This window comes from Panulirus ornatus, chromosome 72 (genome assembly GCF_036320965.1).
Source record: "Panulirus ornatus isolate Po-2019 chromosome 72, ASM3632096v1, whole genome shotgun sequence".
Classification (NCBI taxonomy): domain Eukaryota; kingdom Metazoa; phylum Arthropoda; class Malacostraca; order Decapoda; family Palinuridae; genus Panulirus; species Panulirus ornatus.
Window position 1 is genome coordinate 12,895,383 of NC_092295.1, and position 27,492 is coordinate 12,922,874.

Consider the following 27,492-nt stretch of genomic DNA (forward strand, 5'->3'; position numbering starts at 1 on the left):
AGGTGCCCAGTTGTGTGTGTGTGTGTGTAGGGAGGCGCCCAGTTTGTGTGTGTGTGTGTGTGTGTGTGTGTGTGTGTGTGTGTGTGTGTGTGTGTGTGTGTGTGTGTGGAGGTAGGTGCTCAGTTTCCAGCGAATCTCAATACTTTTAAGTTCTTCAGTAAATATTTGCAGATTCTGTACCTTTTTTGAAACTTGATTCTTCACAAAGTTACAGCACAAGCTACACCATGGTGCTACCGTACTCCACCTGCTTGTGGTCAAACCACATGTGGAAAGTCACTTCAGCGAGGCTGTGAAAATCATTTGACGAAAGAGGACAGTCTCGTCAGAAAAACTGTAAGGGACAGTAAACTATACTCTGCTACTGATCGCAGCGCAGCCTTGAAGCTGCTGAAACTCCTGCAAGACAAATCATCCTTTGGAGTAATATAATTTCATCTCTAATCAGATATTCTTAATATATCAACCGAAGAATTATCAGTAATTTTCCGTAATATAATTCTTCAACTCTTCCATGCTTATAACACGTTTGGCTTCACCATGAGACTGATGGTCGTGGGTTTTCAAAGTTCACGAATGCTACATATAGTCCACTACAGCTATTTTAAGTAAACACGCTTTCTCAACACCAAGAAATTCACTAGATTTATCAAATATCTAGTTTCATAATTATTCCCAACAAGCCATTGATCTTTTCTCTGTATGAAAGGCTATTTGGTATACATTTCTCTACTATACTCTGCTGGCTCGTTTGCTAATCAGTCGAAGATCAAGAAAATTACTTTAAGAAACTGAAAAATTAGAACTCAGGTTTCCAGTGTGTACAATACAGTAGGTAAGGTTGAGTTCAAGAAATATAATTTTAAAGATCAGCAAATCTTCAATCTCCTCCTCCCAGTTGGGTTATAGTCTGTCCTATGAAACTCTGTGCACTGAAGTAAAGTAGGAAAAGATTCCGATTTTATGAAGTCTTCAATATCAGTTAAGGGTTAGCTTCAGCCAACACAAGGAGCAACCGATATCACATTTCAAAATTGTTCTTTATGTCATCTCTTGTAATATAGGCCTTCAAGATGCTATAAGATGTCGGGTCATTTGGTAGCCTCGCTGCCAGACGGAAGGACGACTTTATCAAATCTCTAACCTTATCTATGGGTTATAAGATCAGTTTGAAACCGTTTCTTGCAGAATAATCATTTCAAGAGATTTTGCATTGCAATATGATATTTCCAAAATGGAGCCGTACTCTGTTACAGTTCTAGTGCAGAATAGTAGAGGAAAAAATCTAGAATATTGACTATATGTTAAAAGAATATCTCCCGTTCTTTATATACATATTTTGTGTGCAAATATTACTTTTAGGATTATGTGTGGGTAATGCAGCAGGTGAGAGACGGACTTACATATCATCAAGACTTTGTACAAGTTTCCTTTACTTTCTATTGCCTCGTTAGCAAAGAATGAGCAGCAGACGATCCATAGATCCTGAGAACACTTTATTAACATTCCCTCAGGCGTGAGCCACATTGATTCTTTGTGGTAGGAGCACGCGAAGGATGCCACTAGGTAGGATGAACGAAAGGAGTCCCTCAAGAAAAATGATTCCCCTTGAGGGGACACAGGAAGAATCATTATCCACCAGACAATCGCGAGGGAAGAGACGATGAAGAATTCTAAAGGAGGAATTTTTTTCCCCTTTTCTTTAAGAAGTTTTGAAATTGCCTCTTGAAGACGCCAGGATCATTGATTTCAGTTCCAAGTTGCCTTCATTGGTATAAAGTGTATTTAAAATGACCTTACAGTTTACATAGTGAGGTTTACTACCAAGCTATCATGTATACGTAACCCACCAATCGAATTTGAGAATGACTATCAAAAGGAACTTAAGCGTTCCACCTTCAAAGTTTGAAGTGGCAAGATCATTGTCCATGTGTAACACTACATATCGAGTTGACACTTAACATTTTACGTACTCTGGGCATCCGAGAAATTAACACGGACTTCAGACTTGTTACCAGTCATGTTACGATTATAAACATCGTCTTTGATTCTTTTTTCTGACCACTCGAAGAATCTAGGGACTACGTGAGCGGTGAATACATACGTGGTGAGGTTGTGGCAGATCCAGGTGGAGCAACAGTCGGCGGGCACCTCAGTACAGTCTGGGTGTGGGGCTGGTGGACACACGGGTTCCACCTCCTCACATCTGATGTGGCCGTCCTCACACCTGCACCAACTACACAAACTTTCCAGCCACTCAGAGTTCTGCTCGTGGATGATGCCCCTTGAGTTCACACAGTAGTCATGATCCACCTTTCCACACTCTTGACCTACCAAGAAACTTCAGTGAGAACATCTTGAGAGAAATATACAAGTTAAGATGAACATCAAGAACAAAATACTTTAAAGCTACGTTCTTTAAATCTCTATATATACCTCACCGTTTCCGGCGTTAACGTGGTAGCGCCAGGAACATAGGGGAAACAAGCTGCATTCGCTCACACTCAGTCTCCAGCTGTCATGTGTCATACACCGACACCACAGCTCCCTATCCACAGCCAGGCACCACAGACATTTCCATGTAACTCCGGGTCGCTTCATACGCCTTGATGCTTGTCTATTAGGAAGCACGTCGACTTCTGTATTCCACATCGTTCAAATAGTCTCAAAAGGATCCAGGGGCCTGTTGCTCTTTGAATTCCTTTGTATTGTTCCACTTCACACCGTGCCAACTTTTCACCCTCCTAAAAGTTCAGGCCCAGAGCACTTAAGTCTTTTTCACTCCATCCTTCCATTTACAGTTTAGTCTCTCCCATTTTGTTCCCCTCCACTTCAACACATTCTCTTTGTCAACCTTCCCTCACTCATTCTTTCCACATGTCCAAAGGATTTCAGCACACCCTCTACAGCCCTTTCAATTACACTTTCCTTACAACACTTCTCTTTTACCCTTTTATTACTTTATCAAACCACCTCACACCACATACTGTCCTCACACATCTCATTCCCAACGCAGCGACCCTCCCATGCCCATCGCATTTTCACCTAACCAGGTAAAAGGACCTCTCTACACATCCTTAATGCCCCTAGAAACTTCGCTTCTCACCCACCCTATGATTCATTTCCGCTTCCATGGTTCCTTCCCCTGCGATGATCACTCCCAGATATCTAAAATAAAACTTCCAGATTTTCTCCATTCAGACTTATGCTCCAACAAAGCTGCCCCCTACCCAGTTTAATCTAATAACCTTGTTTTTTATTCACATTAACTCACGCCTTCCTCTTTTCACAGACTGTCCCAAACTCTTTCACAGACTTTTACAGTTTCTGCCGTATCTACCACCAGGGACGTATATTAGTGGACAACAACAGACTCATTCACCAGGCCCTCTCACCCCCTATAGACTGCAAACTCTCCTCTCTCTCGAAGATCCTTGCAAAGCCAAAGGCAATATAGATTTTGAGTTGGATAATCTTGCAAGCTTACAAAAAGAGAAAGTTTAGTGTGAAAGTACTTGATGTACGCTTTTACATCTCATAAAAGTGCCATCAAGCAAAATTAGAGTATAGTTTTCTTTTCTCTGACAGATTTGAAGATTCGGGTCCTCTGTGCCCTCGATATGGAAAACCTATGCAGACCAGGAGGTTCATTTCATCACACAGCAGTTGTATACAGACCATAACCATTCCAGGTATTGACCTTTGGACCGACTTACACTAAGCAGACGCTGCCGCAAGATCAGATGAAAACGGGATGACGTTGATCAGTGGCATAACGTCTCACCCAGACAATTTTCTTCTTCGTACCTCACATATTGTCATCACAACTTTCCCACTCACCAAATAATTTCCCATAATGATATCCCACCGTCCCATAATGATATCCCAAACCCTCCCCAAATAGCCAGCAATATCTACCCACTCAAGGAAACCGTTATCACCTCCACATTTGCGCCCTTCACTGAAGTTCCCATTTGCTCCCTTGTCTTACGCACTTTATTTACCTCCTTCCAGAACATCTTTTTATTCTCTCTAAAATTTAATGATACTCTCTCACCCCAACTCTCATTTGCCCTTTTTTCACCTCTTGCACCTTTCTCTTGACCTCCTGTCTCTTTCTTTTATACATCTCCCACTCAATTGCATTTTTTCCCTGCAAAAATCGTCCAAATACCTCTCTCTTCTCTTTCACTAATACTCTTACTTCTTCATCCCACCACTCACTACCCTTTCTAATCAACCCACCTCCCACTTTTCTCATGCCACAAGCATCTTTTCCGCAATCCATCACTGATTCCCTAAATACATCCCATTCCTCCCCCACTCCCCTTACTTCCATTGTTCTCACCTTTTTCCATTCTGTACTCAGTCTCTCCTGGTACTTCCTCACACAGGTCTCCTTCTCAAGCTCACTTACTCTCACCACCCTCTTCACCCCAACATTCACTCTTCTTTTCTGAAAACCCATACAAATCTTCACCTTAGCCTCCACAAGATAATGATCAGACATCCCTCCAGTTGCACCTCTCAGCACATTAACATCCAAAAGTCTCTCTTTCGCACGCCTGTCAGTTAACACGTAATCCAATAACGCTCTAAGGCCATCTCTCCTACGTACATAAGTATACTTATGTATATCTCGCTTTTTAAACCAGGTATTCCCAATCATCAGTCCTTTTTCAGCACATAAATCTACAAGCTCTTCACCATTTCCATTTACAACACTGAACACCCCATGTATACCAATTATTCCCTCAACTGCCACATTACTCACCTTTGCATTCAAATCACCCATCACTATAACCCGGTCTCGTGCATCAAAACCACTAACACACTCATTCAGCTGCTCCCAAAACACTTGCCTCTCATGATCTTTCTTCTCATGCCCAAGTGCATATGCACCAATAATCACCCACCTCTCTCCGTCAACTTTCAGTTTTACCCATATTAATCGAGAATTTACTTTCTTACATTCTATCACATACTCCCACAACTCCTGTTTCAGGAGTATTGCTACTCCTTCCCTTGCTCTTGTCCTCTCACTAACCCCTGACTGTACTCCCCAGACATTCCCAAACCACTCTTCCCCTTAACAAGTAGTGGTGATGTGAGAAGGAGATGGAGTGAGTATTTTGAAGGTTTGTTGAATGTGTTTGATGATAGAGTGGCAGATATAGGGTGTTTTGGTCGAGGTGGTGTGCAAAGGGTTAGGGAAAATGATTTGGTAAACAGAGAAGAGGTAGTGAAAGCTTTGCGGAAGATGAAAGCCGGCAAGGCAGCAGGTTTGGATGGTATTGCAGTGGAATTTATTAAAAAAGGGGGTGACTGTATTGTGGACTGGTTGGTAAGGTTATTTAATGCATGTATGACTCATGGTGAGGTGCCTGAGGATTGGCGGAATGCGTGCATAGTGCCATTGTACAAAGGCAAAGGGGATAAGAGTGAGTGCTCAAATTACAGAGGTATAAGTTTGTTGAGTATTCCTGGTAAATTATATGGGAGGGTATTGATTGAGAGGGTGAAGGCATGTACAGAGCATCAGATCGGGGAAGAGCAGTGTGGTTTCAGAAGTGGTAGAGGATGTGTGGATCAGGTGTTTGCTTTGAAGAATGTATGTGAGAAATACTTAGAAAAGCAAATGGATTTGTATGTAGCATTTATGGATCTGGAGAAGGCATATGATAGAGTTGATAGAGATGCTCTGTGGAAGGTATTAAGAATATATGGTGTGGGAGGAAAGTTGTTAGAAGCAGTGAAAAGTTTTTATCGAGGATGTAAGGCATGTGTACGTGTAGGAAGAGAGGAAAGTGATTGGTTCTCAGTAAATGTAGGTTTGCGGCAGGGGTGTGTGATGTCTCCATGGGTGTTTAATTTGTTTATGGATAGGGTTGTTAGGGAGGTAAATGCAAGAGTTTTGGAAAGAGGGGCAAGTATGAAGTCTGTTGGGGATGAGAGAGCTTGAGAAGTGAGTCAGTTGTTGTTCGCTGATGATACAGCGCTGGTGGCTGATTCATGCGAGAAACTGCAGAAGCTGGTGATTGAGCTTGGTAAAGTGTGTGGAAGAAGAAAGTTAAGAGTAAATGTGAATAAGAGCAAGGTTATTAGGTACAGTAGGGTTGAGGGTCAAGTCAATTGGGAGGTGAGTTTGAATGGAGAAAAACTGGAGGAAGTGAAGTGTTTTAGATATCTGGGAGTGGATCTGGCAGCGGATGGAACCATGGAAGCGGAAGTGGATCATAGGGTGGGGGAGGGGGCGAAAATTCTGGGGGCCTTGAAGAATGTGTGGAAGTCGAGAACATTATCTCGGAAAGCAAAAATGGGTATGTTTGAGGGAATAGTGGTTCCAACAATGTTGTATGGTTGCGAGGCGTGGGCTATGGATAGAGTTGTGCGCAGGAGGATGGATGTGCTGGAAATGAGATGTTTGAGGACAATGTGTGGTGTGAAGTAGTTTGATCGAGTGAGTAACGTAAGGGTAAGAGAGATGTGTGGAAATAAAAAGAGCGTGGTTGAGAGAGCAGAAGAGGGTGTTTTGAAGTGGTTTGGGCACATGGAGAGAATGAGTGAGGAAAGATTGACCAAGAGGATAAATGTGTCGGAGGTGGAGGGAACGAGCAGAAGAGGGAGACCAAATTGGAGGTGGAAAGATGGAGTGAAAAAGATTTTGTGTGATCGGGGCCTGAACATGCAGGAGGGTGAAAGGAGGGCAAGGAATAGAGTGAATTGGAGCGATGTGGTATACCGGGGTTGACGTGCTGTCAGTGGATTGAATCAAGGCATGTGAAGAGTCTGGGGTAAACCATGGAAAGCTGTGTAGGTATGTGTATTTGCGTGTGTGGACGTATGTATATACATGTGTATGGGGGGGGGCCATTTCTTTCGTCTGTTTCCTTGCGCTACCTCGCAAACGCGGGAGACAGCGACAAAGTATAATAATAAAAAAATCAAGGAAACCGAGGATTACTGGTAACTATGTAAGAGGGTTAGTCATCGCACGTCTGACAACTTCCTCAATGTGTTTGAGACGGAGGAACAGACAGGCTCGTCCTTTTTATTGTACACACGAATCTAACAAGAAAAAATATTTTCTACAGTGTACTCTCGATTCGCATGTAAACATTTGTTTCAACATCAAATATATGAAAGATTTTTGTATTTCAGTTTAATCTTTATGTTTTTAGTTTTAACTGATTAAGGTCTCAACTAACCCAGTTTTGAAACTCTGAAGTCCGAATCCTTTTACGTTTTCTATTTACGAGTAGATTGTATGAATTATTTAGGGGAAAGGTAAGATTTTCTTTGACTTCTGGCAATAGGTTTAAAAGTATTAGATGTACTCTAATGTGTGATGGTACTTTGTACCTAAATCAGGAAAAAACAATCGTTCATTGAAAAAATATAAAGTGTGTGTCTTAATACTGCAGACCAGAAAATCAATAGTCATTTCTTTTTTCAGTTTTTGCAGAATCATTTCATGGAGGATAGATGCATTTTTCATTAGTATTCGTCAAAATCTTATTGTCCCTCAGAACCATGACATGGGTCAATAGTATGTTTAGGATTATAGTTTTACAAGCGACTCAAAACTGCTGTAGAAAATAATTAAGTATATGATACATTTAATGTAAATCATACCACCTAGGCTCTAGTATCCACCTATGTAATAAGAACAGCCAAAGTTGAAGGTAACATACATCTTGGAGTCTTCAGACCCAGGAGGCAAAACTTAGTCGAACTTAAATCATGAAGCCATGAATGGCCAAGGAAAAGTCAACAAAGTTCAGTGTAAAATCAATTACTCGCAGCAGTTTCCTCATCCCATACAATATCCTTACGTCTCTTAAACCATTGGTAATAGCTTTCAAACTCGTATATATAGGGATGAACTTTGTATTACTGGCGTAGAATCAAATGTATTTAGTGATAAAAGATTTTGACCCCGGTTAAGTGATAGGCTGAAGGATGCTATACTATAGTTATCATGATAGGGAAAAAATCATTCGATTCCAAATTCTTGGCAGAAGGGTAGGTCTGGCGCGTAGTAATCACCGCCACGAAGGAGAGGGAGAAAAAACTGTCATAAAAGAGTTTCTTCCTACAAGATCCTCTGTGCTGACTGCCTGGCAAACATTAGGGTCAAAATCACGTCTTATCTCCACTACAGTTCGCCTGAAACATGCTCCAGATGCCATACTTGTTTAGAACAAGTTTCAAATAGCTGTAGGCAAAAGTTTGCCAATTTCACTTTAAACGAAAAATACATAAACATGAATCTACTCCTAGACAGAAGACCCTGAAGCACCAGTGTCGTGGTATAACACACAACAGATTATAGTAACATTTCACCTTCAGTAAGATTCATCCAAGTCGTAGGTCTAACTTCCGTAATCTGACATTATTTTAGTAAAACTTTATTAGATTTAATCTCTAATCCTCACAAGTGTTCTCAGTGTAAATCTTTAACAAGTTTTTGGTGACGTAGATCGTCCAGAACTTCAAGAGAAAGCTGTGTCTAGTCTAGTGAAAGTTTAATGATCCTACCCACTATTATTACACAACCAATGGCTGAAGGGAATATATAAAAGGCTTTATCAAACAAGGACAAGAAGAATTTCACGTTACTGTGATGTGCTGGTGGTGGTAGTGGATGGTAGAGTGTGAAGATGACCTCAGTGATGTAAGGTGTGGAGTTGGAGACCTTCGCTCCACACACGAACTTTGTGCAGTTTTCTGGCGAGGTCTCCACCACAGTGCCCCAGGGATACACCTTCTCACCGTACGAGCAGCCTGTAACATAAGGAGGTTCTGACAGATTCGTGCAACATCACAAATAAGTTTAGTTCCATCTGTTGCTTTAGTTTATCATAAATGATTAACCCAGTATATCTACCATGCAGATCTGTGTTAGGGTGTCCATATGGTGATCACTATTCGATTCTTTTAGCACTTCATTGTAAGGGATCCTAAGAGCCAATCTTTTACCTTCATGCATGTTTTTTTTTTTTATTCTTTTAGTACTTCATTGTAAGGGATCCTAAGAGCCAATCTTTTACCTTCATGCATGTTTTTTTGGCTTTCAAGATGTGATATTTCAAACAGATGGGAAATTATAGGTTAGTCTATCACTATGTTTGTCCTGCCTAAGTTTGAAGCCTTAAATTCCTCCATCGTAAAGTGCTCGTTGCTATAGTCCACAAGCCATTTCAGCCATATTTAGATCCTCATCTGTACTCACGTACACTGCCACACATCATACCTACAGTGATGTTGATACACGAACATTTCTACTTCTGCCCATACCCGAACCTCTTGCAAGCAGAAGGAAATGTGTAAAACTTATGCCACCAAAGTGGACTGTACACACCTTACCCTTAATACCATCGTGTCCGTCATGCACACACCCAACCTCCGGCACACGTCCTCACATCTGTTAGCATCCACTTGCTCATGTTGTACACCTTACACTATGATGTACACCCACACCGAACCCACCCACAGAACGGACTACACCTGACCCACTTACCTTCAGGTACACTGCCACAGAAGGGACAACACCTGACCCACCCACCTTCAAGTACACTGCCACAGAAGGGACAACACCTGACCCACCTACCTTCAAGTACACTGCCACAGAAGGGACTACACCTGACCCACCCACCTTCAGGTACACTGCCACAGAAGGGACTACACCTGACCCACCCACCCACCTTCAGGTACACTGCCACAGAAGGAACACCTGACCCACCTACCCACCTTCGGGTACACTGCCACAGAAGGTACACCTGACCCACCTACCCACCTTCAGGTACACTGCCACAGAAGGGACAACACCTGACCCACCCACCTTCAGGTACACTGCCACAGAAGGGACAACACTGATGTTCAAAGCAACATTTATTGAATTCGTCAGAGAGGAAGGGAGATACACAGCACTCGTAAGCTCCCTCACAATCTTCACGCGTTTCATACACTCCGTGTCCTGTAAAGTGAACAGGATAATGTCAGTTTGTAGTCAAGATTCGTCAGCAATGTCTTACGTTGTACATAATGTATTCCACGACACCATACAAGATGGGGTCATGACCTGACCTTCATACACGTAGAGGTTGTCACATGGGGAGCAGCAGCCGGACGCGTTACAACAGGCGATGAATTCTGACGATTGAGGCAGGTGGCGGCAGCAGTGGACAGGAACTGAGCAATTGCTGTCGTCGACTTTATCCTCACTGCTCGAGATTTCATCTGTCAACATTATGAAATCTAAGACGACTCTTGATGATGCTGATATGATGAATAGAAATGAGCAAATGGTGTCATGAGTTTATGGTGCATGAACTACAATACTTTTTAGGGAAACCTTGGAGTAATACATCAAGATATTGTACGAATTTGATTTAGATATTTTAGTTTCAACAGCACTTGGCTGGGAGGTATCGCCACCTGTGTATCAGAAAGGCTACTGACCGCGCCTGAGGAAGCTAGCACTGCAGTGGCTGTCAAGTTCCCCTTCCTGGCTCAGGTTGCTATTTATTTCTGCCTCGCAAACTCTTACACAAACAAACAATTCCAAACAGTCTGGCACTTTACACTGTAAACACACACTCACCAGTCACTGTCTATCTTGAAATTGTTGTATTTCTTGGATCTGATAGATATTTTCCTGTCTTCGTCGATAGATAGAATGTTATAGTTATGGGGGAAAATAATTAGATTGTTCGGTACTTAACGATGCAGTTAGAGACTTATAGCATAATGAGGATTATAATGTCTTAAGGAATTAGGAACAAACTACATGATTACCCTAGTCTGACATGATGATTTATCTTGGGTAGTGTTATCAAAACCTGGTCAGTGTGTTCATCAGTTGTAAGACGCAGAATCAGAGGTAGACAGACATAGTCATCAAAGAGACAGTTTAGGTTGACGGGTCGACTGGTTCTGTCCAGTTTAGGTCTATCTACTGCCAAGGACATCAAAGCTGATATAGTCCTTTGGGAAACTCTAGATGAAAACCACAATTATTTTCAGGTTTTAAAGATAATTCTAAACACATGGACATGATACAAATGTGGTCTATGGGTTAGCAAGAATCGTCAAAACTCATTTCGATTATGGCAGGAGAAACCAAGTGGAGATTCCACGCCCTTAAAGTAATCGAAAATCAAACCAAAACATCACTTGGGGATATACTGAACATTTCCCAGAAAGCCATTAAGCGTACACAAAATTCATACAGGAACATATGTTAGTTTCAAATTCTTTTGAAGAGGTTTTGAGCCACTCAAACGAGTTTACGGTCGTACGTGACTTAAAACAGGTCTTAATGCCATGACGTCTTCGTGAAATTCTTCAACTTAACCTTTTATTGGCAAACCAAATTAAGTGGATACTGTCAAAGTTGAGAATATAATAGTCTACAGTACTTTCCCAGGACTATAAAGGATCCATACATTAAGACATAACCTTACATAAAGAGCGAGTTTGGCTTTCTATCTCCTTAATCAAACGCTCTTTTTTACCATTATCGCTAACCATGGCGGGGACATGGGGCCACATGAATAGTGTGAGTATGTGGGCCTAGCATTATCTTCAACACCTGGAGAAGGTGTTAAAGGATTTTTCGGTTGGCGGATGTCGCTTACGTTAAAGGCTATGATGAGTTTGGCAGCTGATAGCCCGATGTACAATTCATGCGACACTTTACTGTAACTGGGCCACAGGGAGAAGGAGACGCAGCATAAATTCAGCAAAACTTTTGTTTTGTTGTGGTTGTTGTTAGTCCAGGGTGCAAGCAATGTTTACACACATGATCATTAACTGCACTCGAAGTTCCATTAGGATTAGCTCATTTAGGTATATAACTTAAGGTTAGTTTAATATGGTTTGTCCAATGATTAACGCGCCCAGTTTGTGTGTATGTCAGATCACTCAAGTATGTCTATTGTTTTGAGAATGTATACATTTCCATTAATAATCAGCATGTGGTAAATAATGTATGTACCATATCAAGTATCTGTTTTTTTTCTTTTTGGTGAAGTGTTTAAAATACACAAGATTTTCTTAAAGGATTACCAAAAGGAGTTTTGTTCTCATCATAACACTGTGAAAGTTTCCCCGAGACGTGTGTGTAACATTCGTGCTCCACTTTGTGTGATCCGCCAGACGTCTACGTTCCACAAGAAGGCAAGTATCCACACAAGAAATCTTCGATTGCATCAAGCTATATTGCTGAAGGTCGACTGAAGATTGTCTATTTGGTGAACTAATGACATTAAAACCATCCATCCAGGGACTGGAATGCGTTTGGATCTTATAGTAAAGATCATAGTGCTGTTGTCGACTCTAGTTTCGTTCGTCTGTGGATTTAGATGCATTATCATTCGTCCTATTTAACATTCCCAAAGAATTCCGTAACTTCGACCTTTAAATGGAGGATTTAGAGTTTACTGTTACGTCTACCGACCTCACTTCCTCGCAGATAATTGACCAATTTGAAACATCAAAATCAATTTCAATGAAAGTCTTGTTAGTACCCAGGACCTCTCTATATAGACTTCTGCTGGTTCAAAGTCGCACTGTCGAGTAGCAGGGAAATGTAGACTCCCTTAGAGTGTGAAGTTCTTACACTAGACTGTACTCAATTACACGTATAACTTCACCAAAGATGATTGTTCACTCGGGGTGAAGTCTGGAAACACAGACCGACTTTGATGAGAATTTAGATTTCCGTCACATTCAACAGCTTCCTCCTGCAGTGAAAGGCTCCTTGTCCTCTATGGTAATTAACCTTGCACTGTAATTACAATATAAATTGGTTCACAAAGCGATGTACACATCCACCTGCGGGTTGTTCGCGACAAGGCCAGTGCTCGCGTGTGTGGAAATTGAGAGGATGAATACTAAGATTTGATCATCTTAAATTTGATCTAATCAATATTCGTCCCCCCCCCCCCACCCTATGATCCACTTCCGCTTCCATGGTTCTATCCGCTGCCAGATCCACTCCCAGATATCTAAAACACTTCACTTCCTCCAGTTTTTCTCCATTCAAACTTACCTCCCCAATTGACTTGTCCCTCAACCCTACTGTACCTGATAACCTTGCTGTTATTCTAATTTACTCTAAGGTTTCTTCTTTCACATACTATACCAAAGTCAATCACCAGCTTCTGCAGTTTCTCACAGGAATCAGCCACCAGCGCTGTATCATCAGCGAACAACAACTGACTCACTTCCCAAGCTCTTTCATCCACAACAGACTGCATACTTGCCCCTCTTTCCAGAAATCTTGCATTCACCTCCCTAACAACCCCATCCATAAACAAATAAAACAACCATGGAGACATCACACACCCCTTCCACAAACCAACATCCACCGAGAACCAATCACCTTCCCTCTCTTCCTACACGTACATATGCCTTACAACTTGCCTCCCACACCATATATTCTTAATACCTTCCACAGAGCATCTCTATCAACTCTATCATATGCCTTCTCCAGATCCAAAAATGCTAAATACAGTTCCGTTTGTTTTTCTAAGTATTTCTCACATACATTCTTCGAAGCAAACACCTGATCCACACATCCTCTGCCACTTCTGAAACCACACTGCTCTTCCCAATCTGATAATCTATACATGCCTTCACCTTCTCAGTCAATACCCTCCCATATAATTTCCCAGGAATACTCGACAAACTTATACCTCTGTAATTTGAGCACTCACTTTTATCCCCTTTACCTTTGTACAATGGCACTATGCAAGCATTCCGCCAATCCTCAGTTACCTCACCATGAGTCATACATACATGAAATTACCTTACCAACCAGTCAAAAATAGTCACCCCCGTTTTTAATGAATTCCACTGCACTACCATCCAAACCTGCTGCCTTGACGACTTTCATCTTCCGCAAAGCTCTTACTACATCTTCTCTGTTTACCAAATCATTTTCCCCAACCCTCTCACTTTGCACACCACCTCGACCAAAACACCCTATATCTACCACTCTATCATCAAACACATTCAAAACCTTCAAAATGATCGCTATCTCCTTCTCACATCACCACTACTTATCAACTCCCTATTAGCCCCCTTCGCTGAAGTTCCCATTAGTTCCCTTGTCTTACGCACTTTATTTACCTCCTTCCAAAACATCTTTCATTCTCCCTAAAATTAAACCATACTCTCTCACCCCAACTCTCATTTGCCCTCTTTTTTTTACCTCTTGCACCTTTCTTTTGACCTCTTGCCTCTCTTTTATACATCTCCCACTCATTTGCATTATTTCCCTGCAAAAATCGCCCAAATGCCTCTCTGTTCATTTTCACTAATAATCGTACTTCATCCCACCACTCACTACACTTTCCAATCTGGCACCATCCCAAGCTTCTCATGCCACAAGCATCTTTTGCACAAGCCATCACTGCTTCCCTAAATACATCCCATTCCTCCCCCACTCCCCTTATGTCCTTTGTTCTCACCTTTTACCATTCTACACTCAGTCTCTCCTCGTAGTTCCTCACACAAGTCTCCTTCCCAGGCTCACTTACTCTCACCACTCTCTTCACCCCAACATTCTCTCTTCTTTTCTGAAAACCTCTACAAATCTTCACCTTTGCCTCAGCAATGTAATGATCAGACGTCCCTCCAGTTGCACCTCTCAGCATATTAACATCCAAAAGTCTTTTTCGCGCGCCTATCAATTAACATGTAATCCAATAACGCTCTCTGGCCATCTCTCCTACTTACATACGTACACTAATGTATATCTCTCTTTTAAACCAGGTATTTCCAATCACCATTCCTTCTTCAGCACATAAATCTACAAGCTCTTCATTTTCATTTACAACACTTAATACCCAATGTACACAAATCATTTCCTCAACTATCACATTACTCTCCTTTGCATTCAAATCACCAATTTCTATAACCCGGTCTCGTGCATCAAAACTACTAATACACTCTCTCAGCTGCTTCCAAAACACTTGCCTCTCATGATCTTTCTTTTCATGCCCAGGTATATATGCACCAATAATCACCCATCTCTCTCCATCCACTTTCAGTTTTACCCATATCAATCTAGAGTTTACTATCTAACACTCAATCACATACTCCCACCACTCCTGTTTTAGTAGTAGTGCTACTACTTCCCTTGCTCTTGTCCTCTCACTAACCCCTGACTTTGCTCCCAAGACATTCCCAAACCACTCTTCCCCTTTACCCTTGAGCTTCGTTTCACTCAGAGCCAAAACATCCAGGCTCCTTTCCTCAAACATACTACCTATCTCTCCTTCTTTCTCATCTTGGTTACATCCACACACATATAGACACCCCAATCTGAGCCTTCGAGGAGGATGAGCACTCCCCGCGTGACTCCTTCAGTTTCCCCTTTTAGAAAGTTAAAATACAAGGAGGGGAGGGTTTCCAGCTCGTCACTCCCGTCCCCTTTAGTCGCCTTCTACGAAACGTGAGGAATGCGTGGGAAGTATTCTTTTTCCCCTATCCCCATGGATAAATATATATATATATATATATATATATATATATATATATATATATATATATATATATATATATATATATACATATATATATATTCCTATGAGTCCACGGGGAAAATGAAACACGAAAAATTCCCAAGTGCACTTTCGTGTAATAATCACATCATCAGGGGAGACACAAGCGAGAAATATAACAGTCAGTTGATATACATCAAAGAGACGAAGCTAGGACGCCATTTGGTAAACATACGAGGACATATACACATATATGAATATATATATATATATATATATATATATATATATATATATATATATATATATATATATCAACTGACATATTTCTCTCTTGTGTCTCCCCGATGACGTAATTATTACACGAAAGTGCACTTGGGAACCTTATCGTGTTTCATCTTCCCCGTGGACGCATAGTAATATCTTGATCACGAGCAAAATTGTGATTCTTCCCAATATATATACATATATATACATGTATATACATATATATATATATATATATATATATATATATATATATATATATATACATATATATATATATATACATATATATATATATATATATATATATATATATATATATATATATATATATATATATATATATATATGTATATTTGTCCTCAAACGTCTCATTTCCAGCGCATCCATCCTACTCCGCACAACTCTATCTATAGCCCACGCCTCGCAACCATACAACATTGTTGGAACCACTATTCCTTCAAACATACCCATTTTTGCTTTCCAAGATAACGTTCTCGACTTCCACACAATTTTCTACGCTCCCAGAACTTTCGCGTCCTCCCCCACCCTATGATACACTTCCGCCTACATAGTTCCATTCGCTGCCACATCCACTCCCAGATATCTAAAGCATTTCCCTTCCCCCAGTTTTTCTCCATTCAAACTTACCTCCCTATTGACTTGTCCCTCATCGCTACTGTACCTAATAACCTTGCTCTTATTCTAATTTACTCTCAGCTTTCTTCTTTCACAAACTTTACCAAACTCAGTCACCAGCTTCTGCAGTTTCTCACACGAATTAGCCACCAGCGCTGTATCATCAGCGAACAACAACTGACTCACTTCCCAAGCTCTTTCATCCACAACAGGCTGCATACTTGCCCCTATTTCCAAAAATCTTGCATTCACCTTCCTAATAACCCCAACCATAAACAAATTAAACAACCATGGAGACATCACACACCCCTGCCCCAAATCAACATTCACTGAGAACCAATCACTTTCCTCTCTTCCTACACGTAAACATGCCTTACATGCTCGATAAAAAACTTTTCACTGCTTCTAACAACTTGCCTCCCACACCATATATTAATACCTTCCACAGAGCATCTCTATCAACTCTATCATATGCCTTCTCCAGATCCATAAATGCTACATACAAATCCACTTACTTTTCCAAGTATTTCTCACATACATTTTTCAAAGCAAATGCCCGATCCACACATCCTCTACCACTTCTGAAACCACACTGCTCTTCCCCAATCTGATGGTCTGTACATGCCTACACCCTCTCAATCAATAACCTCTCATATAATTTCCCAAGAATACTCAACCAACTTATACCTGTAATGTGAGCACTCGTTCTTATTCCCTTTGCTTTTGTGCAATGGCACTATGCAAGCATTCCGCCAGTCCTCAAGCACCTCACCATGAGTCATACATACATTAAATAACCTTACCAACCAGTCAACAATACAGTCACCCCCTTTTTTAATAAATTCCACTGCAATACCATCCAAACCTGCTGCCTTGCCGGCTTTCATCTTCCGCAAAGCTTTTACTACATCTTGTCTGTTTACCAAATCATTCTCCCTAACCCTCTCACTTTGCACACCACCTCGACCAAAACATCCTATATCTGCCACTCTATCATCAGACATATTCAACAAACCTTCAAAATACTCACTCCATCTCTTTATCACATCACCACTGCTTGTTAACACCTCCCCATTAGCCCCCTTCACTGAAGTTCCCATTTGTTCCCTTGTCTTACGCACTTTATGGAAATGACATGTTTGAGGACAATATGGGGTGTGAGGTGGTTTGATCGAGTGAGTAATGAAAGGGTAAGAGATGTGTGGTAATAAAAAGTGTGTGGTTGAGAGAGCAGAAGAGGGTGTTTTGAAATGGTTTGGTCACATGGAGAGAATGAGTAAGGAAAGATTGACAGAGAGGATATATGTGTCAGAGGTGGAGGGAGCGAGATGTGGGAGACCAAATTGGAGTTGGAAAGATGGAGTGAAAAAGACAGTGATCGGGGCCTGAACATGCAGGAGGGTGAAAAGCGTGCAAGGAATAGAGTGAATTGGAACGATGTGGTATACCGGGGTTGACGTGTTGTGAATGAATTGAACCAGGGCATGTGAAGCGTCTGGGGTAAACCATGAGAAGTTCTGTCTGTAAGGCTTGGATGTGGAAAGGAAGCTATTGTTTCGGTGCATTATCCATGACAGCTAGAGACTGAGTGTGAACGAATGTGGCCTTTGTTGTCTTTTCCTAGCGCTACATCGCGCACATGCGGGGGGTGGGGGTTGTCATTTCATGTGTGGCGGGGTGGCAACGGAAATGAATAAGGGCAGATAGTATGAATTATGTACATGTGTATAGATGTATATGTTTGTGTGTATATTAATATGTATACATTGAGATGTATAGGTATGTATATGTGCTGTGTGTGGACGTGTATGTTATATTCATGCGTATGTGGGTGGGTTATGCCATTCTTTCGTCTATCTCCTTGCGCTAACTCGCTAACGGGGGAGACAGCGACAAAGTATAATGGGGAACATAAGATTGATAAGGAAATATATATATATATATAAATATATATATATATATATGTATATATATATATATATATATATATATATATATGTATATATATATATATATATATATATATATATATTTTTATTGCCGCTGTCTCCCGCATTTGCGAGGTAGCGCAAGGAAACAGACGAAAGAAATGGCCCAACCCACCCCCATACACATGTATATACATACGTCCACACACGTAAATACACATACCTACACAGCTTTCCATGGTTTACCCCAGACGCTTCACATGCCTTGATTCAATCCACTGACAGCACGTCAACCCCGGTATACCACATCGCTCCAATTCACTCTATTCCTTGCCCTCCTTTCACCCTCCTGCATGTTCAGGCCCCGATCACACAAAATCTTTTTCACTCCATCTTTCCACCTCCAATTTGGTCTCCCTCTTCTCCTCGTTCCCTCCAACTCCGACACATATATCCTCTTGGTCAATCTTTCCTCACTCATTCTCTCCATGTGACCAAACCATTTCAAAACACTCTCTTCTGCTCTCTCAACCACGCTCTTTTTATTTCCACACATCTCTCTTACCCTTACGTTACTTACTCGATCAAACCACCTCACACCACACATTGTCCTCAAACATCTCATTTCCAGCACATCCATCCTCCTGCGCACAACTCTATCCATAGTCCACGCCTCGCAACCATACAACATTGTTGGAACCACTATTCCTTCAAACATACCCATTTTTGCTTTCCGAGATAATGTTCTCGACTTCCACACATTCTTCAAGGCTCCCAGAATTTTCGCCCCCTCCCCCACCCTATGATCCACTTCCGTTTCCATGTTTCCATCCGCTGCCAGATCCACTCCCAGATATCTAAAACACTTCACTTCCTCCAGTTTTTCTCCATTCAAACTCGCCTCCCAATTGACTTGACCCTCAACCCTACTGTACCTAATAACCTTGCTCTTATTCACATTTACTCTTAACTTTCTTTTTTCACACACTTTACCAAACACAGTCACCAGCTTCTGCAGTTTCTCACATGAATCAGCCACCAGCGCTTATCATCAGCAAACAACAACTGACTCACTTCCCAAGCTCTCTCATCCCCAACAGACTTCATACTTGCCCCTCTTTCCAAAACTCTTGCATTCACCTCCCTAACAACCCCATCCATAAACAAATTAAACAACCATGGAGACATGACACACCCCTGCCGCAAACCTACATTCACTGAGAACCAATCACTTTCCTCTCTTCCTACACGTACACATGCCTTACATCCTCGATAAAAACTTTTCACTGCTTCTAACAACTTGCCTCCCACACCATATATTCTTAATACCTTCCACAGAGCATCTCTATCAACTCTATCATATGCCTTCTCCAGATCCATAAATGCTACATACAAATCCATTTGCTTTTCTAAGTATTTCTCACATATATATATATATATATATATATATATATATATATATATATATATATATATATATATATATATATACATATATATATATATTTTTTTTTTTCTTTTTTTTTTCTTTTGCTTTGTCGCCGTCTCCCGCATTTGCGAGGTAGCGTAGTGTATATACATACGTCCACACACGCAAATATACATACCTACACAGCTTTCCATGGTTTACCCCAGACGCTTCACATGCCCTGATTCAATCCACTGACAGCACGTCAACCCCGGTATACAACATCGATCCAATTCACTCTATTCCTTGCCCTCCTTTCACCCTCCTGCATGTTCAGGCCCCAATCACGCAAAATCTTTTTCACTCCATCTTTCCACCTCCAATTTGGTCTCCCACTTCCCTCCACCTCCGACACATATGGATATCCTCTTGGTCAGTCTTTCCTCACTCATTCTCTCCATGTGCCCAAACCATTTCAAAACACCCTCTTCTGCTCTCTCAGCCACACACTTTTTATTACCACACATCTCTCTTACCCTTACGTTACTTACTCGATCAAACCACCTCACACCACACATTGTCCTCAAACATCTCATTTCCAGCACATCCATCCTCCTGCGCACAACTCTATCCATAGTCCACGCCTCGCAACCATACAACATTGTTGGAACCACTATTCCTTCAAACATACCCATTTTTGCTTTCCGAGATAATGTTCTCGACTTCCACACATTCTTCAAGGCTCCCAGAATTTTCGCCCCCTCCCCCACCCTATGATCCACTTCCGTTTCCATGTTTCCATCCGCTGCCAGATCCACTCCCAGATATCTAAAACACTTCACTTCCTCCAGTTTTTCTCCATTCAAACTCGCCTCCCAATTGACTTGACCCTCAACCCTACTGTACCTAATAACCTTGCTCTTATTCACATTTACTCTTAACTTTCTTTTTTCACACACTTTACCAAACACAGTCACCAGCTTCTGCAGTTTCTCACATGAATCAGCCACCAGCGCTTATCATCAGCAAACAACAACTGACTCACTTCCCAAGCTCTCTCATCCCCAACAGACTTCATACTTGCCCCTCTTTCCAAAACTCTTGCATTCACCTCCCTAACAACCCCATCCATAAACAAATTAAACAACCATGGAGACATGACACACCCCTGCCGCAAACCTACATTCACTGAGAACCAATCACTTTCCTCTCTTCCTACACGTACACATGCCTTACATCCTCGATAAAAACTTTTCACTGCTTCTAACAACTTGCCTCCCACACCATATATTCTTAATACCTTCCACAGAGCATCTCTATCAACTCTATCATATGCCTTCTCCAGATCCATAAATGCTACATACAAATCCATTTGCTTTTCTAAGTATTTCTCACATATATATATATATATATATATATATATATATATATATATATATATATATACATATATATATATATTTTTTTTTTTCTTTTTTTTTTCTTTTGCTTTGTCGCCGTCTCCCGCATTTGCGAGGTAGCGTAGTGTATATACATACGTCCACACACGCAAATATACATACCTACACAGCTTTCCATGGTTTACCCCAGACGCTTCACATGCCCTGATTCAATCCACTGACAGCACGTCAACCCCGGTATACAACATCGATCCAATTCACTCTATTCCTTGCCCTCCTTTCACCCTCCTGCATGTTCAGGCCCCAATCACGCAAAATCTTTTTCACTCCATCTTTCCACCTCCAATTTGGTCTCCCACTTCCCTCCACCTCCGACACATATGGATATCCTCTTGGTCAGTCTTTCCTCACTCATTCTCTCCATGTGCCCAAACCATTTCAAAACACCCTCTTCTGCTCTCTCAGCCACACACTTTTTATTACCACACATCTCTCTTACCCTTACGTTACTTAGTCGATCAAACCACCTCACACCACACATTGTCCTCAAACATCTCATTTCCAGCACATCCATCCTCCTGCTCACAACTCTATCCATAGCCCACGCCTCGCAACCATACAACATTGTTGGAACCACTATTCCTTCAAACATACCCATTTTTGCTTTCCGAGATAATGTTCTTGACTTCCACACATTCTTCAAGGCTCCCAGGATTTTCGCCCCCTCCCCCACCCTATGATCCACTTCCGCTTCCATGTTTCCATCCGCTGCCAGATCCACTCCCAGCTATCTAAAACACTTCACTTCCTCCAGTTTTTCTCCATTCAAACTTACCTCCCAATTGACTTGACCCTCAACCCTACTGTACCTAACAACCTTGCTCTTATTCACATTTAATCTTAACTTTCTTCTTTCACACACTTTACCAAACTCAGTCACCAGCTTCTGCAGTTTCTCACATGAATCAGCCACCAGCGCTGTATCATCAGCGAACAACAACTGAGTCACTTCCCAAGCTCTCTCATCCCCAACAGACTTCATACTTGCCCCTCTTTCCAAAACTCTTGCATTTACCTCCCTAACAACCCCATCCATAAACAAATTAAACAACCATGGAGACATCACACACCCCTGCCGCAAACCTACATTCACTGAGAACCAATCACTTTCCTCTCTTCCTACACGTACACATGCCTTACATCCTCGATAAAACTTTTCACTGCTTCTAACAACTTGCCTCCCACACCATATATTCTTAATACCTTCCACAGAGCATCTCTATCAACTATCATATGCCTTCTCTAGATCCATAAATGCTACATAAAAATCCATTTGCTTTTGTAAGTATTTTTCACATACATTCTTCAAAGCAAACACCTGATCCACACATCCTCTACCACTTCTGAAACCACACTGCTCTTCCCCAATCTGATGCTCTGTACATGCCTTCACCCTCTCAATCAATACCCTCCCATATAATTTACCAGGAATACTCAAACTTATACCTCTGTAATTTGAGCACTCACTCTTATCCCCTTTGTCTTTGTACAATGGCACTATGCACGCATTCCGCCAATCCTCAGGCACCTCACCATGAGTCATACATACATTAAATAACCTTACCAACCAGTCAATAATACAGTCACCTACCTTTTTATAAATTCCACTGCAATACCATCCAAACCTGCTGCCTTGCCGGCTTTCATCTTCCGCAAAGCTTTTACTACCTCTTCTCTGTTTACCAAATCATTTTCCCTAACCCTCTCACTTTCCACACCACCTCGACCAAAACACCCTATATCTGCCACTCTATCATCAAACACATTCAACAAACCTTCAAGATACTCACTCCATCTCCTTCTCACATCACCACTACTTGTTATCACCTCCCCATTTGCGTCCTTCACTGAAGTTCCCATTTGCTCCCTTGTCTTACGCACTTAATTTACCTCCTTCCAGAACATCTTTTTATTCTCCCTAAAATTTAATGATACTCTCTCACCCCAACTCTCATTTGCCCTTTGTTCACCTCTTGCACCTTTCTCTTGACCTCCTGTCTCTTTCTTTTATACATCTCCCACTTAATTGCATTTTTTCCCTGCAAAAATCGTCCAAATGCCTCTCTCTTCTCTTTCACTAATAATCTTACTTCTTCATCCCACCACTCACTACCCTTTCTAATCAACCCACCTCCCACTCTTCTCATGCCACAAGCATATATATATATATATATATATATATATATATATATATATATATATAGGACATCTGGTGGCATCTGCCAACTATAGTCTGAGGGTAAACAAGTCATTCGTCTGGTCTGTTTTCCCAATATGAAATCAGCAATAAAAGTTGACGTTCGCATTTCTCAGACTTTTATAGAAAAGAACATAAGCGGAGCAAAGTAAAGAGATAATTGGCTTCGTTGACCTACAGGAGCTGAAGAAGTCTTTCAAACGTTTTCCTCCTCAGTCAATTTGGCGATAAAGTAATAGTTTCCACTTTAGACGTATATCTAAATTGGCTTTGGATATCTAAAGAGAAAAAGAATCTGCAACAATGGTTTGTTTACAGAACACATTGGAAGGTGAGACACGCAATGTGGAGCATTAAATTCCATTGTACAATGTTAGACATGGCGAGTGGAGGGGGACTGGGTTACGAATGTTGATAATTGTAGGATTAAAACGATAGATTAGTAAATCAAAAGCTGTCAAAACTATATTGCCTACCTTGACGACCAAGATTTACAGCAGAAATAGTGGTAAAATTACAGGTTCAGACATCCACCTGTTCGGAAGTTTCAATAACTTTTCCCCCGATGGTTTTCGTGGAGTTTTAAGAGATTCTGATAATTTCTACTACAGATTACTACCTTGTGACATAACTCCCTCTCTTTATCCAAGATAATGAGAACCCCTAGTGGAAATAATAGGTTTTTGATGGACGGAGTAATAAAAATAAAGAGATTTGCGATAGAAATGAAGGTCAGAATCATAAAAGATGTAAAAAAAAACCATCGGAAAACAGTGACAACCAAACCATATAAACCTAACAACAAAATTAATTAATCATGAGCTCTGTCCGACGCTGGTTATGTAAACATTGGATTAGATACAATCACATTCTCCAACAAAAAGTATCGTAATTTCCTGGGGAAATAATCATTTCCGGGAGAAATGGAATGGAAGAAAGGAGTCTTAAAATTACCCAACTACAGATTCCAAAACAATAACCAGAAATTCGCCAGATGTGTGAAACTGTAATACAGAAATAATGTGTTCTGCTGCTGGGGTATCGTGGAATGGCTGTTAGTGGAGAGGGTGGACGGTGATACAAATGGCATTCAGGTCTGCAATCTTGTGGGGAGGCTGGTCGGCTACATAAACGGCAGTTCGGTCTGCTATGTCAACAGTAACTGGCATTTGGCGCGAAACTTGTCACTTACTTCTAGCTTAACTTGCTAATATAATAAATCTCTGCTCTAATTAGAGAGGAAGATAGGCAAGCTTTTGATAGATAATATTTCTTACAATACCATCTAGTGTACTGTCCGCTAACCCACAACATTTCCAAAAAACATTTCCACAACAGTAAAATAATGCTTGGAATTTTGTTCCAAAAACTTTTGTCCTCTACGTTGTATGTATACACCAGCAGAGGAAAAAAATAATACTCAAATGGTCGTTTCGGTGCGTAGCTAAACTGGGAAAAACCACCATTTTCCTAGAGAATATAAGCCATAAAATAGTTACAAGAAAAACACGATAAAAGAGAAAATCTGCATCGCTTTTAGCTGTGTGTACCAAGCTACTTTGATAAGCGGTTATATCGCTCTGCAAGGGAGCAAAAACTATACGTATACGATACTGAATATGACTATAGAACTGATCAATATACAGAATGTAAACACGTACACAAACCTAACCTTTCCTGGTAGAAAAGTTAAACAATTCTCAAGTACACGAGACACACCCATGACCACATCGCGTACGATGACAGCAACACCGAGTGGCTGTTCCCACCACCATCCACTCTCCCCAGAAGTAAACATCATGCGGGTCCCAGCCACAAACTATACCAACGTTGATAAATTTCTGCTAATGATAGATCTCGCAAACTTGGTTAGGATATGTTTGAATAACTTTTGTTGACTTTGGACTGACGCTTCTTCTCCTAGACTTAAAGAGCCTTTTTTCAAAGTTCATAAGCTTCAGCTAACGTATTTTGATTAGTACAATCTTTTAAATCACGCTAAGCCACATTCAAACCACAAACAAGTCAGTAAGTATACTGGCGATATACAGCTAAGTTAGACTTTTACCTAACGTAATCTTTTTTTGTAGAACAATTATTTACAAAATATTTTCCCTATTATTCCAAAAACTGACATTCAAATCTTTTCAAGTTCTCCCAGAACAATGATTCCAAAGTCACGCACGGAAAACCGACGTTTACGAAAGCATGTTGCTCCTGTCAACCTTTACAGGTATCGAACTCTTAAACTTCGAGTGATTGGACGGGAATGTAGCCAAGGCGATGACGCCCGAGGACTGCCGGAGTGACCTACATAACACTCATACAGTCGTTAAGATGTACAACGAAACGTCTATCACTGACCCGAGATTGTTCGTGGAGACACGAGGGGTGGCCACATCACCATGAAGAATACGCAGGTGAAGATGGTGATAACCCTGGCCATCTTCCTTGTGGCCATCTTCTCTGGCTTGCCAAACATTACTCTGTGCAAGATAAAGATACACGATATCAGCAAAGAAAACACGATCTCAGTCTGGGCAACACTTAAGCGTATATCTCCCATTAAGACTTCACCAAAGTCGGTAAATATAAACACTAAAAAACAAAAGAAAAGACTTACTTATGACACAACCTTGAACTGTCCTGCAGTCGTCTGGACCAACTGCTGATCAAAACAACCCGATCCGCCTGACCCCACAAGGTCGTCTTCGTTGCTCACTCGAACACCGACTCACCTGACCGAACCTGTTCCATATGCCTGATACAGAAATGAACCTTTGTTTTACAATAGCTATTTCGGATCACGAAGCATGAACAAATGCTTCGCAGTCATTGATAGGGTGTTCTCACAAACAAAATTCAAGCTTGGTATATATATATTCTGAGTACAGAATGGAAAAAGGTGAGAACAATGGAAGTAAGGGGAGTGGGGGAGGAATGGGATGTATTTAGGGAATCAGTGATGGATTGCGCAAAAGATGCTAGTGGCATGAGAAGAGTGGGAGGTGGGTTGATTAGAAAGGGTAGTGAGTGGTGGGATGAAGAAGTAAGAGTATTAGTGAAAGAGAAGAGAGAGGCATTTGGACGATTTTTTTGCAGGGAAAAAATGCAATTGAGTGGGAGATGTATAAAAGAAAGAGACAGGAGGTCAAGAGAAAGGTGCAAGAGGTGAAAAAAAGGGCAAATGAGAGTTGGGGTGAGAGAGTATCATTAAATTTTAGGGAGAATAAAAAGATGTTCTGGAAGGAGGTAAATAAAGTGCGTAAGACAAGGGAGCAAATGGGAACTTCAGTGAAGGGTGCAAATGGGGAGGTGATACCAAGTAGTGGTGATGTGAGAAGGAGATGGAGTGAGTATTTTGAAGGTTTGTTGAATGTGTTTCATGATAGAGTGGCAGATATAGGATGTTTTGGTCGAGGTGGTGTGCAAAGTGAGAGGGTTGGGGAAAATGATTTGGTAAACAGAGAAGAGGTAGTGAAAGCTTTGCGGAAGATGAAAGCCGGCAAGGCAGCAGGTTTGGATGGTATTGCAGTGGAATTTATTAAAAAAGGGGGTGACTGTATTGTTGACTGGTTGGTAAGGTTATTTAATGTATGTATGACTCATGGTGAGGTGCCTGAGGATTGGCGGAATGCGTGCATAGTGCCATTGTACAAAGGCAAAGGGGATAAGAGTGAGTGCTCAAATTACAGAGGTATAAGTTTGTTGAGTATTCCTGGTAAAGTATATGGGAGGGTATTGATTGAGAGGGTGAAGGCATGTACAGAGCATCAGATTGGGGAAGAGCAGGGTGGTTTCAGAAGTGGTAGAGGATGTGTGGATCAGGTGTTTGCTTTGAAGAATGTATGTGAGAAATACTTAGAAAAGCAAATGGATTTGTATGTAGCATTTATGGATCTGGAGAAGGCATATGATATATATATATATTTTTTTTTTTTTATACTTTGTCGCTGTCTCCCGCGTCTGCGAGGTAGCGCAAGGAAACAGACGAAAGAAATGGCCCAACCCCCCCCCCCATACACATGTACATACACACGTCCACACACGCAAATATACATACCTACACAGCTTTCCA

At 41.2% G+C, this 27,492-nt stretch overlaps 1 protein-coding gene and 1 long non-coding RNA gene across 5 annotated transcripts in view; both read right to left on the reverse strand.

Moving 5' to 3' along the window:
• The window catches only part of LOC139748061 (uncharacterized), a 96,764-nt gene extending 70,596 nt beyond the window's left edge, over nucleotides 1-26,168 (reverse strand). For all 4 annotated transcript variants that reach the window (XM_071660646.1, XM_071660648.1, XM_071660647.1 and 1 more), the window contains exons 1-6: nucleotides 26,038-26,168; nucleotides 25,779-25,900; nucleotides 10,090-10,242; nucleotides 9,845-9,979; nucleotides 8,623-8,787; nucleotides 2,105-2,330 (exon numbers count right to left, since the gene is read on the reverse strand). In XM_071660646.1, the coding sequence (XP_071516747.1) occupies nucleotides 2,105-2,330; nucleotides 8,623-8,787; nucleotides 9,845-9,979; nucleotides 10,090-10,242; nucleotides 25,779-25,896 (797 nt within the window). In that variant the 5' untranslated portion in view covers nucleotides 25,897-25,900; nucleotides 26,038-26,168. The remainder of the gene's footprint in view (nucleotides 1-2,104; nucleotides 2,331-8,622; nucleotides 8,788-9,844; nucleotides 9,980-10,089; nucleotides 10,243-25,778; nucleotides 25,901-26,037) is intronic.
• On the reverse strand, nucleotides 8,935-9,507 carry LOC139748062 (uncharacterized). The gene is made up of 2 exons (XR_011712526.1): nucleotides 9,054-9,507; nucleotides 8,935-8,982 (listed from the first exon to the last, which is right to left on the reverse strand). It is a non-coding gene; the product is annotated as an uncharacterized lncRNA (long non-coding RNA).
• Nucleotides 26,169-27,492: the final 1,324 nt, after the last annotated feature.